Here is a 15,177-nt window from a genome sequence, read left to right as displayed (position 1 = left end):
GGCAGGGAGGGGAAAGATCTCGCCCATTTCACAGATGCACATGCTGAGGTTCATGGAGGCAAGGTGAGCGGCTCAAGGTCTCAGAACCTGTACATAGTAGAGCCAGGATTCAAACCAGGTCCTCTCAGTCTTGAGTGCCTGCTATGTGCAGACACTCAGACGTATGAGGCACTCTGATAAACAAGGGGTTTCAGAGAGTGAGGCACTTGGTCCTACCTTCTGGGGCAAAACACGATAAAGGCTCTGAGATAAGTGTGAGGTCCAGCATGTGCACAAAGCAGAGAGAGGGATACGCTGGGGGTTTGAGGTGAGGAATTAAGGGAGAGAGTCACAGAAGGGATCCTTCAGGAGTCAGCTGGAGTTCTGTCAGGGCAATAAAAGCAGTTCAGACAGAGACCAGCATGTGCAAAAGCCCAGGGCAAATAAACACTGATGCAGGACTGGAGATACAACTCTAAATGCTATACACACACTTGCCCCTACACTGCATACTCCTCCCCTCCCTCCCCAGACCTGCTCCTCCCAGGTCAACTCCATCCTTCCTGTGTTCTCCAGCCCAGTGCCTAGGTATCCCAGCCAACACCCGCACCTCCTCTCTCACACCTGCATCCTGTTGGCTCTACCTCCAAGGTATAAGAACCCAATCACTTCTCATCAGCCACTACTCATCAGCCTGGACTGAGCCCCCCTCATCTCTGTCCCCCTAAGTGCTCTCTGCTTTTACCCTTGCCCCCTAAAGTCTTTTTCCAATCCAAACGCTATGTCAGACTTTGTCACACCTGCTCAGAACCCTGGAATGACTTTCTGTCTTACCAGAATAAAAGCCAAAGACCTCAAAATGGCCTAGAAGACCTTAGATAATTGGCCCATGTCGCCCACTCCATTACCCCTCTGAGCTCATCTTCTGCTGTGCCTCCCCTCACTCCACTCCAGCCTCCCTGGCTCCATGCCCTCCTTGGAACACACAGATACCCCAGGGCCTTTGCACTTGCTGTTCCTGCTGCCTGGAGTGCTCTTTCTCCAGGTATCTGCTTGGCTGCTCCCTTACCTTCTTCAAGTCTTTGTCCAAATGTTAGCTTTATAATGAGGTCTTCCCAGAATATATCACCACCTCCCCCGGGTGTTCCCTGTCTTTCCTTCCAGATTTAATTTTATCCATAGTACTCATTGCCATCTTTCATACTATATACCCCATTTACTTATCTTGTCTCCCCTCAACTAGAACTCAAATGCCCACAGTGGGGACTTCATTTTGTTCACTGTGGTATCCTCAGGGGCTAGAACAGGGTAGGCTCTGAATTCATATTTGGGAATGGAGGCATGGGCTTAAGTTCCAGAGGAGAGGGATGCCAGAGAGGAAGCACAGGCTGGAACCTCCTGGGGTCATGCTAAGGTATCCAGCATCTTTCTCGGGAGTCAACAGAGAGCCTCTGAAAGGGGTATGCAGGGGAATGACACAGATAGGATTTTAATTTTACAATGATTCTCTGGATCAGGTTGGAGGGAGCAAGATGAGGTGGTGGAAGTGAGGAGCAGTTGCCAGGCTCTAGCAGAAATCTAGAGGGACAGAGACTGAAGCGAATAATTTTTAGAAGTAATTAGTTGCTGGGGAGGAGGGTGGGTGGCATGGAAATTTACAATTGGGAAATGTCCAACTGATTTGAGGTGAAGAGCTACAGGGGTGGGGGTCACCGACCAACCCAGAGGATAAGTTGAGGGAAAGCGTGGGAGAGGCCTGAGCTCTGAGGGTCCCTGACATTCCAGGGCTGGTGGCAGATTCCAGGTATGGGCTCTGAGTAGGGGGTGAAGAAGCCAACAGCCAGGCCCAGGAGGAAAGAAACCAGGAAGCAAACCTGTGCCTACTGGGGGCTGTGGAGTGGCAGAGCCAGCCTCCCATGGCTCCTCCACCCCATGCCCTCCCGGGGAGCACAAGGGTCCCCAGTTCACAGGGAAGCCACTGCAGCTCAGAGGGTTAGGTGGCTTGCCTGACAGGAAATTAGCTACATGGCTCAGCCTCCAAGGTGCTGATGACCTTGAGCAAGTCACTGCCCTGCTGGGTGCTTTCACAGATTCGTTGGTATGGAGAGAAAAACAGAAAGGGTTTTTCCAATCTTCCAGCCCCCCTCCGCCCTACACCTTCCAGCTCCTGCCAGGCAAAGGTGCTGCCTCCTAGTCAACCTGCCACTCATTAACTCACCTGCCTGCGGGGGATTCCTCACTGTGAGGCAGGAGGGAGGCTGGGCTCTGCTCCCCAGCCTGGGACCCCATTAACCCGTTAGGAATTTCAGAGAGCCTGATCATTCCCCACCCCTATCCTCAGGATACCTATGGGAAACTGGTGTGTGTGGGGGGCGGGAACCAGCTCAAGGTCTGGCTCTGCTTTTATTCTCTGTAACTACCTCCCCGAGACTCAGTTCCCATGCCTGTTAAATGAGACCACCTGCAGCAGAGCAGGCTCAAGGATGTGAAGTCACAGCAGAGAGCCCTGCCCAGCATACAGCAGGCCCTCGGGAATGCTACCTTTATCCAGCTGACTGAGCCCCAGGATTCTGAACCCCTGCTTGCTGTGTGACCCTGGAAAGGTTATTTAACCTCTCTGAGCTGGTTTTCTCATCTGTGAATGGGGTGGTGTAGAGATGTAGGGATGCAAAAGGTAGCTGAGCAGAAAACATCTGGAAAGACATATCTGGAAAGCAAGGAGAGGTAGCCAGCTCCCTATCACAGCAGACATGGGTGCAGAAGCTGAATTTGCACTTGGTGGAGGGGGGTTACCTCTACTAACAAACTCTGATAATCACTACATATTTAATAGACACCTGCCACTGAGCTAAGGCGTCTGCATTTATTAGACACATTAGCACTGAGCCTGCATGTCAATGTGAGCTGTCAGTGTCAGCTGCTATCATCTCGTCTAACCCTCACAGCTCAGCTCCCTGAGACAGAAGCTGGTGCCACTGTAATTCCCAATACCCATTCTACAGATAAGGACACTGAGGCAGAAAGAGCTAAAGTCACTTGCCTAAGGTCACTCAGCTGGTGGAATCAGGCACAGGTGGTCTGAATGCAGAGTCCCTGTCCTTTTGGTTATAAACTCAGTGCATGACCTTGGCCAGTCTTGGCTCTGCCTCAGGGCCCCAATTTTCTCATTTGCATAATAAACTCTCCCAGCTAAGGGCCTGCTCTAACTGCCATCGGGAGGAGTGCACCATCCTGAACTCTCTGGCCCAGTGGGGCCCCTGAGACCACAGCCCCACACACATTGCAGGGGGCAGAAGAACCACCCACCTGGGTCCAGGCAGCCCATAGAGTCAGGAGAGATAATAAACTGGATTTACTTCAAGCCATTTGTTACACAGCAATAGGTAGTAATTAAAACAGCACTGAGAAGTGAACATTCACTGAGTGCCGACTGTGAACCAGACACTGTATCAGTCACCAGAAGAAGCTCATGATTTATCCCTGGGTTCAGGGCCTGCTAGGGGCCTTTAACTTCCTCCCACTGCGGTCTGAACTGGCCTGGCAGCGCCAGGTATTGTCTCTCCGGGCATGGCATCAGCAGCAAGGATGACGCTCTCGTAGCTGGGCGGAGGCAAAGAGGGCTGGGTCCCAAGCAGGACAGCCCTGGAGGCACTGTGTGGCAGGTCTTCCTCTGTGGGGTACGCAGGTGGCACCAGGGGCTCCTCAACCAGTGGGCAGCGCACAGCCTCCTCGTAAGTGGGGATGGCAACCAGACTTGGGGTCCTGCAGGGACAGGAAAAGAGAGGCTGTTAGTAGGGGCAAGGGCAAACCCCCTGCATAGGGAGAGAGATGAAGACTAGGGGCAGGGAAGGCAGCATGCCCTGGGCCAAATTCTTTGTGGGCCCCCCAGGACCCCATATACACACTTGGAGCTTGGCACCAGCTGCGCCTGCCAACCTCAGCTCTTCTGCCCCACCCAGCCTGCCCCCCCTACACGTGCTCACCAAGCCTCCTCTGTTCTCTGCGGGGCAAGTCCTCACCTCCTCACCCTTCCCTGCTGGTCAGTCCCCACTTGTCCTCTGAGGATCGCTCCTCTGGGAAGCTTTCCTAACTGGCACCTCCCCCCTGCAAAGCTCCCAGTCCCTGCTCTGGGCCCCCACAGTGCTCTCCTGTCACCACATTGACCCCACCTGATGGTCTTCTGGGGCAGAAAGTGACTCTGAGAGTCATGGGGTTGAAGGCAGATGCTGAGGGTGTTTGTTGAAAGACTGAGTGATGGTCCATGAGCAGAAAGGCTCCCAGCTTGCTGTAATATCTCTTACAAAAGCCGGGTTGTAGACACTCAGAGCAGGGTGGGAGGCCTCAATTCTCCTCCCATCTGGATGCCTGAGGTCCTGACTTGGTAAGTCCACCAAGGACCTCCACTTGTCTACCTTTGAGATAAAACCAACCACGTCTCTCTGAACAGCTTGGCTTCCCTGAGACTGGCCTCCAGCTCCCTTAAGTGAACCACTGTGCAGGGCCAGGTGGCAGAGACCAGGTCCTCTGTGGCTCTCCCGCCAGGCTCTGCAGCTGGGTTCCAAGAAGAGGTCCCCAATCCCACCCACACTGGTGCTGATGGGAATGATGCTGGCTCTCAGTGCTCTCAGGGCCCAGTGGGTCACCTCTAGGGAGTCCCTTCCCCTTCTCCTCTTAGGACTTGTGGGGTGGGAGCATCACTGCCCCTAGACTTGGGCTGCTTCTGCTTTGGGGATGATACTGTCAGATACGGGGACTGACTAGGTGATCTTGGAGGTACCTTCCCACCCCAGGCACTGGAGGGCTGGTTATGAGCCTGGGCACTGGCTGCTTCAACTCCCTGCTCTGTCACATTCCTGGTGGGTGACCAGGGTCAGTAACTCCATTAATCTGGGCATCGGTTTCCCCCCTCTGGAAATGGGGACAGTAATGACCCCTTCCCCACAGAACCGTGTGCAGATTAAATGAGACAATGCAGAGGTACACTTAGCGCGTGCTCCGTAAATGGCCTCCAGTCACAAAGTCTCAAAGGTTTCCTTGAGAAAGGGGCATGGGGAGCAAAGCTCATGCCAGCTCTCCCGAGTGGCAAGCTCCACATGGGCTCGGGGAGGTGGTCACTCACCCAGGGGCACCAGTTTGCAGCCAGTGGGAAGCAGTTCAGTCCATACCAGTGGACCTGCCTATCTAGACAAGGGAGTGACTGATGGCCCAGAAGACAGAAGAGGAAGTAGAAGGGACTTCACTCTAGGTATGAGTGGGAACCTGCTGGTGCCCCTCATGTGACCTCACCACCTGCTGGGGACATGGCCTGCCTCTGGACAACGTGTCTTCTCAGCCCAAGCCCACTACAGCCTTCAGAGCTGCCCACTGGGAGGCAGGTTGGCTGCTCCAGCCACAGACAGATCATGAATCAGGCTGGGTGGGGTGAGGTGGGGTGGGGTGGGGTGGTGGGAGCCTGGGGTTGACCCCCAGCCTGTGTGCCAGTCTGATGGAGGACAGGAGCCAGGAGCCATCCAGTGCTCTTACAAACTTCTCTCACAGACCCTCTTCCTCTGGAAGCCAGCCCAGGAGCCTCGCAGCAGAGGAAGCTGGTAAGGGACCTCAGCCTTCTCTACACTCCCAGCATCCTCTGCAGGCGAGGGCAGGCAAAGAGTATTGCTCCTGGAAGCAGGCAAGCCAGGTTCTATTGCTGTGTGACCTAGGCTGTATTCACAACCCTCTCTGGGCCTTTTCCTCCTTATTTGTAAAATGGGCGTAACAATTTTCATTTTATAGATTCAGGGCAGGGTAAAATGGGAAAAGCTTTGACAACACTCAGAAAAATGGAGGTAACAAGGCTTCCAGAGCCCCACATCTCCTGCCTTGCTTCCTTCTCAGCCACTCCTCTGCTGTTCCCCATTTCTCCAAGCCCTGGAGACACGACTCAGGCATCGCGTATGCTTGGGGCCACCGCAGCAGCTAACAGCTGGCAGGGCAGGGCGTAGGTGAGCTGAGCCCAAAGCAGGAAGTTTGCTTAGAGGGCAGACGTGGAGTGGCCCTCATGCCACCCACTAGGCCAGCTGGGCCCACCCAGCGCCAAGTCTCCACGCAGGGTGGCCATACTGCACACTCTGGGGGAGGTTTCCGGTGTTCAGAGGTGTGTGGGGCAGGCTGCCCCTATGGCCCCAGGCAAAGGAGCCTCCCCTGAGCTGGGGCTCAGCACCCTGGAGCCTGGCCAGGCACCAGCTCCTCGGTCCTCAGCTGAGTCCTGCAATCGTAGCAGGGAAAGGGGAGGGGACGGGATGAAATGCTACTTGCCCAGCACTTAGTCCCTCTAATCTATTTCACATTCCTGACAACCCTGGGTGACAGCATCCCTCAGCCACTTTGCAGATAAGTGAAAGTTACACACCAACCAGGCGGCAAAGCCCCAGCTCTGTAGGATTACAAAGCTCAAGCCAACTCCACCCATCACACCGCTCCCCACTCAGCCCCTAATCTCTTCACACCTCAGCTTTTTCATCTGTAAAATTGGCCTAATTCTCACACTTACCTCACAAGCTGCTCCACTTACGAGCAGTTGAGTCTCAAATCAGTTAGGGGGCATAACATCCATTGTAAACTATAAAGCACAGTAGCAGCAGCAAGAGATGTGGCACAAACTTTACAGTGTACGCACTTCCCCATCTGTCATCTCACCTGAGCCTAACAACAATCCTAGGGAGAAGGTCTGTCACCCCCAGCTGGCAGATGAGGAATTAGACATGGCTCAGAGAGTCCAAGTAACATGTGCAAGGACACACAGTTTATCAAAGAGCGAGCAGAGACTGAAACGCTCGTGTCTGAATAGAACCGTGCTTTTTCTGCTGTGCTCACTGAGGATGAAGGCGCTGGGGGGGGGGAGGGGGGGTCCTGTGTAGCCACCCTATTCGGGGGCTTACACATAAGATGGGAGCCCCCAGAGGGCAGGGGTTTTATCTGCCACTGCCCTGCATAGGACTCACCACACAGTAGGTGCTCAGTAAATATGGTTAAATGTGTGAAAGAATAAGTAGATAAATAAATGGAGAAAGTAAGGTCCAAGAGGGGGAAAAACCTGGCCAAGCCATCAGTCTAGAAGGTTGCTCTGACCTGGGTTTACCCACAGCCGGGTACCCTAGGGAGTGAGGTGCCTGGGACAGGAGCAATAGAGTAGCCTCCTCATGGGGGCCAGATGCTGGTCTCACAGGCAGCAGTGCTGGGCTGAGTCAGCCCCAGGGACAGGGAAGGGCCATGAGCAGTAGCAGCCTCCCTGACATGCGACCACCCAGTTTTGAATCTAAGACTTGGGTGTCCAAATCTGGAGCACTCTGCAGCCTCCAGGGTGGGCCTTGTCCCTAGTCTGGCTGGGAGTGAAGGCCTGGTGGCCCCACCTGTAGCTGTGGCCCAGGCCCTGTTGGGTCAACATGGCTGTGTATACACACAACACCCACCCCCTACACCCAGGGCACCCTGAGTGGGGAGGGACCAGAGTGCCCAGAGGCCTGGCCTGGTTCCAACTGACCACTAACTCGCTGTGCGACCAGGTAGGTCACTGGTGTCTCTGAGACCCAGGCTTTTATCCAAAACGTGAAGAGTTTGGCTGGAGAGTTCCCAAGGCCTGCCCCTTCTTCTAACAGTCTGGTCAAAACAAAGCCTAACCACTGGACTAAGTGGCCTCTGTTATCTCTGACCTCAAGGCTTCACAAGCCAGCAGTGGGACTAATCTGTTACATTCCTTAACTCAGCATGCATTTCCCCTTTAACTAAGGGAAGGAAGGCATCCAGGTCCCAAGTCACAGGTGTCTTAATACATCTGAAGTGAGGTGGGAGAGCACAGGCTCCGCAGCGGGCAGGCTCTGCCGCTTGCTAGTTGTACAACCCTACCTTCTGCATCTGAAAGGGCACCAGTAGTTCTGACCTCGCAGGGGACAGAAGGGCTGGAGAAGATGTACGCAGGCCCCTGACATGTAGGTACTCCCAATACTTGGCTGAATGAATAAATACATACTAAGTGCAGGCAAAATTCACTTTCTCAGGGTAAAAATTGGCTCTTGGTATCTTGGTGATATAAGCACAGATATACATACAGAACATAAGTATATAGTATATGTGCAGTATTTAAATTTCATGGGGGAGGATTTTTAAAATACCTAAAGAGCTTCCTTAGAGGGCGTAAAAATGAAAACTAAGGTTGAGAAATGTTGTCTAGTACAAGATTTTGTCTCTGCCACCCACCCCACCCCTGAGCCTTTGCACACGCTCTTCTGTCTGCCTAACCTGCCTCTCACCACCTTAGCCACTTGAGAAGAAGTTGATATTTACTGTGCACCTGCTGTATGCTGGGCATGGGGCTCAGTTCTACATACACATCATCTCATTTAACTCTCCCTGTGTCCCATGAGCTAGGGAGTGGGTGAGAGCAGAGACTCCGGGATACAAGTATGTGGCCCTGACATATACTACCTGGGTATCCTTGGGCAAGTTGCTTAACATTGTGGTGCCTCAGTTTCCTCATCTATAAATGGAGTTATTAACTGTACCTACTTCAGAGCACTGCTGTAAGGATTAAAGAAGTAAATAAAATGAAAAGCACTTAGAACAGTGTCTGGCCCATAGTGACCACTATATGGGTGTTTGCTGTTATTGTTGCTGTTCTTACTATTCCTGTTTTATTTCAGATGAGCAAACTGAGGCTCAGTGGGGTTGCATGATCTACTTGAAGTCATACTGCTAGTTAGTGATAGAACCAGGAGAGGATCCCAGTCAGTCTGACACATGTGCTTGTGCTTTTAACCCCTGTGCCACTCTGCCCCATACCATACTGAGCTCAGCTTTCCACCTCTTCCAGGAAGCCTTCCCGAATTTCTCCATGTATGCACAGGACCGTGTTTATGCCTCTCTCACAACTCTAACTACTCTGATTTGTCAACATCTACCTCTATCATGGGGTTTCAAACTCCTCCAGGACTATGCTGATCAGCCTTCAAGTCCCCAGAGCATAGACAAAGCCTGGTCCAGAGGGGGAACCCCATGAGAGTTTGCTGAGCAAGTGCATGGTGATGGATTGGTGCCCCACCTGTGGCCCCATCCTGCTGCCCCCACCGTTCCCAGCTAACCTGCAGCTCTCCTTCTCCGAGGGCTCCACAGTGAGGTAGTACAGGTCTCTGGAGAGGTGATATGGATCTTCCCGGGGTGGCCCCCAGGCACTGGCCTTGATAGACCACAGCAGGCCAAGGAACAGCAGCAAGCCGCCTGCCCCGAAGCAGAAGAAGCTGATGGACCTGAGCAGGGGCTTGGGGGCCTCAGGCGCAGGGTGCCCAGTGGGTGGGGCCAGCTGGCTGGGTTGAGCACCTGTACCCTCTTCACTCCACCACGCGAAGCAGAGTGTCCCCGCCACCAGGAACACCGTGCCGCTGACTGACATGCAGTAGCGGAGGGTGGAGGCCACTCGGCCCCTGTCACAGTTCTGGACATGGAGAAAGAAAGAGAAGAAACGGGCATGTAAGAGGCCTGCCAAATACTGGAGACCCAGGTTTCAGTTCTCTGCCACCTGAGGTCACTGTGCAACCCTGGCGAGGTCACAGAGCAGGTGCTCCAGCAGCCCGCTCGGAGAGCTTAGTGCGGCACCACCCCCTCTGCCAAAAGCTGAGCCAGAGAAGCAGAACTCACAGACCTCAGGGAGACTTTAGTGACCAGAGACACCTTCCAAATGGGGCGCTTGCCCAGCCAAACGTGGTGCATCAGAACGTGCCCTGCTGAGCGGCTATTCAAAGGCATGCTCCCAGGGGAGCAGAGGGGCAGGCACAGTGCTCAACACAGAGCCGGTGAAGCTCTGGATTTCAAAAGGGCATGTACCCACAGGGGGTGGGGGGGGGGGGAAGGAGAGAGGGATTAGGGGGTACAAACTTCCAGTTACAACATGTCACAGCTATGTAAAGTATAGCATAGGGAATAGTCAATAGCATCGTAATAAACTATGTGCAGTAGCAGATGGTTACTAGATTTATTGTGGTGATCACCTTGTAAGGTATATAAATGTTGAATAACAATGTACACCTGAAACTAATATAATACTGTACATCAATGCTTTTATAATCTAAAGTAAATTTAAAAAATTTTAAAGGGCATGTTCCCAAATGTGGGCGTGGCTCAGCGGTTGAGCGTCAACCTAGGATCCAGGTGATTGGGGTTCGATTCCTGGTCAGGGCACATGCCCGGGTTGTGGGCTCAATCCCCAGTCAGGGGCAGCCGATCAATGACTCTCTCATCATTAATGTTTCTATCTCGCTCTCTCCCTCTCCTTTCCTCTCTCTGAAATCAATAAAGATACATTTTAATAAAAAATAAATAAAATAAAATGTGTGTGTGGTGCCCTGGTTGGGTGGCTCAATTTGTTGGAGCATCATCCGTACACCAAAAGGTTTGATTCCTGGCCAGGACATATGCCCAGGTTGTGGGTTTGACCCTGGCAACCAATCAATGTTTCTCTCTCACATCGATGTCTCTATCTCTGTCTCTGTCTTTCTCTCTTCCCTCTCTCCCTTCCTCTCTCTAAAATCAATTAAAAATAATAATAAATAAAATAAGTAAAGTATGTGTGTGGTTAAGAAATAAATCTGCCCATGTTATCAAAAAGTAGATATGTGTGGGCATATGTGTGTGCATACACACGTGTGAGAGAGAATCTATACATGAAATGAGGTGCTCCAGGAGTGGACCCCAATCCTTCTGAGCCCCCAGAACACCAAAAATACATAGAAAAACACCATTTTTAAATTACCTGCAGTTCTCTTCCTGAATCTGTCTTTTGGTCAAGTGCCTCCCATCTCCAGTTCAAGGCATTTTCATGGAGGGAGAAAAAGAACCTGACTACCCCTTCCCCAAACTCCGACAGCTAGGAGGAGCTGTCAAGAGAAAAAGCTGGAGAAACCAACTTGAAAAAAACCCTGCAGCAAACTGTATATTATGGCACTTGACAGTTGTCCTTCACACCCAGCATCTCATCTGACTCCTCACAACAGGGCAGGGAAAGAGATTCTTGTTTTGCAAATGAGACAGGAGCCAGAAAGGTGAGAGACTTTGCTCATACCCAGATACAACTGGATTTCTCAACACTTGAAGAACTCACTCCTGTATAAGGTAACTTACAATGCTTTTTACTATGGGAAGAAGGGAAAACCACAGAAGGGTATAAAAATGCAAAATGGAAATTACCGTTCAGCCTGCTCCTCAGAGATGAGCATGATCCCCGAGTGGATGTTTCCTTCCCATTTCTCCCTTGGCCTACATACACAATGATGGTAACATCAGGGGCGTGTTGGGCATGTACGTGGGCTGGACACCACACCAAGCACTTTACAGGTGTCCCCTCACTTAATCCTCACAACAGCAATATATCTCAAGGACATAGGGCTAAGAGAGTGACAGTCTGTCCAAGGTCAGTGTCCAATTTGAACCTGGGTCTAGTCTGACTCAAATCCCTGTGTGTGGGCACAGCTTATATCTATCTGTATTTTTTAGTATATAAAGTTGAGACCTTGATGCAAAGAGATGTATGTGTAGGTCTTTGGCACAGGCAGTGCTCACTCTCTAGAATGCACTGTCCTCCTCAGGCAAGGCCCTGCAATTTCTGTTAGTGTGCTCTCACAGGTGTGGGCATCTCCCTCTGTGTGGGTCTCCCTCCTTCCATGTGGATCCCCCCACGGGCAGGCAGAACACATGCTAACCTACCATCCTCAGGGGATGGAGGGTGTCGATGTCTACTGGATGAGAGACAGCCTATTCTGTTGCTGTGCATTGGTTTTCATTATTATTACATATCGGAGCTCTCACTGATTTTCAGCAGCAGGTGTTCTGACCCAAGATTCCCCTAACCTATTTCAGACAGTGGTCTCCAGGCAGCTTACTTACCTTGAGGCAGGACAGTAATGAGTTAGGAAAATTCCTTGGCAAGTAGAATGAGGAAACTGAGACAGATAGCTGAACAAACTGGCCGAGAAATTGGCAGCCAGATACAGAAGGTCACTTCCCTAGAGATAACACCTAGGCCTCAGTTGTATTTCAGCCCCAGGCCCAGAAAAGCAGCAATGGTTGGTGGGTGATGCCTCGACCAGCTGCAATGACTAAAGACCCCTGCCTTGGTGTTGACCTATCAGTAAAGACCAGGACCCTGTAAGGTCATGGAAAAGCTGATGAACATTCTATTGAAATCTCACCTAAGACCTTCCCTAAACTCCCAGCCTTTAAAAATCCTCAAAACAAAACACTCCCTCCCTGGAGCACATCCATGCCTTTCCCTGTCCCCTCTTCTTCCCCCACAGTCATGCATCTCCTAAACTCTAAGGGACCCCGGAAGACTTGCAACTGGTCTCCAAGGCCCCTGTAGTGTAAAGCAAAGATATAGCTTAATTCCCCCTCCCAGTCAATGGAAAGGTGTCCGCCTGACCAGCGGCCACAAGAAGCAGAGAAGCTCAGATTCAAGTGTTTCTCGAATCCTTGAGGGCTAACAAGCCTCACCAGACTCTCTGTCCTTGGATACAAGCCGTTCCCCACACAGCTCCCTCCCCCTCCCTTCTGCTAGCTGCTAGATAATTTCTTGCACTACCCGGCCCAGGTGAGGAAACTGGCCCAGGTGAAGAAACTGCCAACTGCTGCCACCATCAGGGTCTTCCCCTATGTGAGTAATAAAGGCTATGTCTTTTCCCTCTGGTCCCCCGCTAGGTTTTTTTCCAGACTAGCAAAGAACAGTGTGGTGCTCTCGGGGGTTGGAGCTCCTACAGTACAGCCCCCTTTTCTCTGACTTCCCAGTGGGCAACAGCAGCCCCGCCTAGGCTCATTTCTTAGCATTTCTAGGGAGCCAAAGCAACCCCACCTAGTCTCTCTCCTGGGCCCACTGTAGGCAGAGCCCCTAAGGTCCAGGTCCCCTTCTGGAAACAACCTCTCACACTTGTGTACAGGGTACCCTGATGGGGGAGGAAGAAAGGGCTCCCTGCCCTGGAGGAAATAACCCCAATCCCAGAGAAGTCCTGATCCTGGCACTCAGCCTGCCAGGCTGGTCCCCTCCCTCACCTCCCTCATATTCCCACACACAAGCACATCCAAACTCCTGCCACCTGGGGGCCTCTACAGCTGTTGCTCTCTTAGCCTGGGGAGCCCTCTGTCCCCATCCAGGGCCCTCACTTCACAGCCCCACCCCTTCAAGACCCAGCCCAACACCTTATCCTCTCACAAGCCTTTCTGCAGCTGCCACCCTTACCTCCCACCAGCCAGAGGAGGCCTTTCCTTGCATCTGATTTGCTGCCCCTCTGCCTGTGGCCATTCTATCTGTTAGCTCTGTGACCCCGGTCAGGCGGCTCAACATCTCTGAGCTCAAATTCCTGCCTTCCAGGGAGGGGCAAGTTGTGAAAATGAGGTGGCAGGACAGCAAGCTGTAATCGAAGCACGAGACACAGACAGAGCTGGACAAAGGTTGACCCTGGCTCTGACACTGGGCGGGTCACCTAGCTTCTCCATGTCTCCCTTCCCTCTGTGAAATGGGCACAATAACACCCTGTTGTCCTGCTACCAACAAGGGAACTTTAGGTGCCAATTTGCTGTGAAGAACTGAACCATCTCCATCCCATCGAAACAAGAAGCGGTCCCACCATTGCCACCTAAACCGAGGCCCTGGGTGCCTTGGCCGAAGCCCACTCAGCGAGATGGGGCACAGGAAGAGACCCGGGCGTGCGGGCTGCCCGCCGGGCGCCGTGGTCAAGGCGAAGGGAAAGGGTCCCGGCGGCGCGGGCGCTAGGAGGAGCCGGGGTGCTCCCAAAGGAGGGACAAGGCAACTTGAACCCACCTGGGGCACAGCCATCGCTCCGCAGGCGGTCAGGCGCGGTCCAGGCGCGGGGACCCCGGCGGGGGTACAGGCATGGTGGCTGTCGTCCCCGAGGGCGTCCCTCGGGTCTGCAGGGGGCTCAGGCCCTTACGAGGTGGCCGCGGCCACGGTCCCCAAGCCCCACTCTCCGCGCCGCGTAAAGGAGCGAGGGTCGTGCTGCGGTCCCAGGCGGGGATCTCGCCTGTCCGCGTCGGGTGCTCTCCCGCCGCCCCGTCGCGGAGCCGAGGTGCGGAGCCGGACTTGCCGGGCCGCTCGGTCCCGGCGCTGCGCGCTCCCCGGCTGGGCCGACGCCGCCGGGCGCTCAGGACTCGGACTGGGGGCGAGTCGCGCGTCACCCGTCCTGGGAGCCGCGTCCTCGCGGGCCGCCGGCGCGGCGGAGACTCGGGGGACCAGCGCCCACGGGCTCCAGGGCGGCTCCAGGTCCGCCCCGCCCGACCTTAAAGCGACAGCGCGAGTGGGGCCGCCGAGGGCTGAGGGTCCCGGCACCGGGAGCGGTGGGACCGCGGTCACCCAGAACCACCCCGGAACAGTGGGGCGGAGTCTGTCCTCGGGGCTGTCCCGCCCCCACTGTCCTCCACCCCACCCCCACCCCACCCCACCCCACCCCCACCCCCACCCCACCGCCACCCCACCCCCACCGTCACCCCACCCCACCGTCACCCCACCCCACCCCCACCCCACCCCCACCGCCACCCCACCCCACCGTCACCCCCCCACCCCCCCCACCGCCACCCCACCGCACCCCCACCCCCACCGTCACCCCACCCCACCCCCACCGCCACCCCACCCCTACCTCACCCCCACCCCACCGCACCCCCACCCCCACCGCACCCCCACCCCACCGCACCCCCACTCCACCGCACCCCCACCCCCACCGCACCCCCACCCCACCCCCACCCCCACCCCACCCCCACCGCCACCGCCACCCTGGGGCGGGCTTGGGAACGGAGACAGCTGCTCCGAGAGCCTTCAGGGCTCCGAGAGGGATCCGGGATTCCAGAGCCAGGCCTCCTCGCTCCCATTTTACAGCCCGGGAGACCGAGACCCACAGCAGGAAAGTCACAGGCCTAAGGGTTTCACCGAAACTACGTTCACCTAACTGGCGTTTTCTCCTCACGGAGGTCAGTCCGGGAGCGAGCGCCGAGCCCTACCGGAGACCCCCACGACCTCACGGCCTGAGGAGGGAGGCACCTCAGAAACAGTGGCCCGCGTGTAAGTGCGTCCCCGGGCTCCTGCCCCAGGCTCCGCCGCAGCGGCCCACGGCCAGGGAGAAGGGGGCTGGAGCGCAGGGCCCCCCCCGGCTGTGCGACCTCACTTCTCTGGAC

General features: G+C 54.5%; 1 protein-coding gene across 1 annotated transcript; it reads right to left on the bottom strand.

The window, feature by feature from the left end:
* Nucleotides 1-3,308: 3,308 nt before the first annotated feature.
* Nucleotides 3,309-14,380, bottom strand: TMEM61 (transmembrane protein 61). The gene is made up of 3 exons (XM_081144304.1): nt 13,814-14,380; nt 9,093-9,442; nt 3,309-3,741 (listed from the first exon to the last, which is right to left on the bottom strand). The coding sequence occupies exons 1-3, from the start codon at nt 13,826-13,828 to the stop codon at nt 3,486-3,488; spliced, it is 621 nt and encodes a 206-aa protein (XP_081000430.1). The 5' UTR covers nt 13,829-14,380; the 3' UTR covers nt 3,309-3,485.
* Between the last annotated feature and the right edge of the window lie 797 nt (nt 14,381-15,177).

This window comes from Miniopterus schreibersii, assembly GCF_964146895.1.
Source record: "Miniopterus schreibersii genome assembly, chromosome: 8".
Taxonomy (NCBI): domain Eukaryota; kingdom Metazoa; phylum Chordata; class Mammalia; order Chiroptera; family Miniopteridae; genus Miniopterus; species Miniopterus schreibersii.
This window is presented reverse-complemented; position numbering and strand designations above follow the sequence as displayed.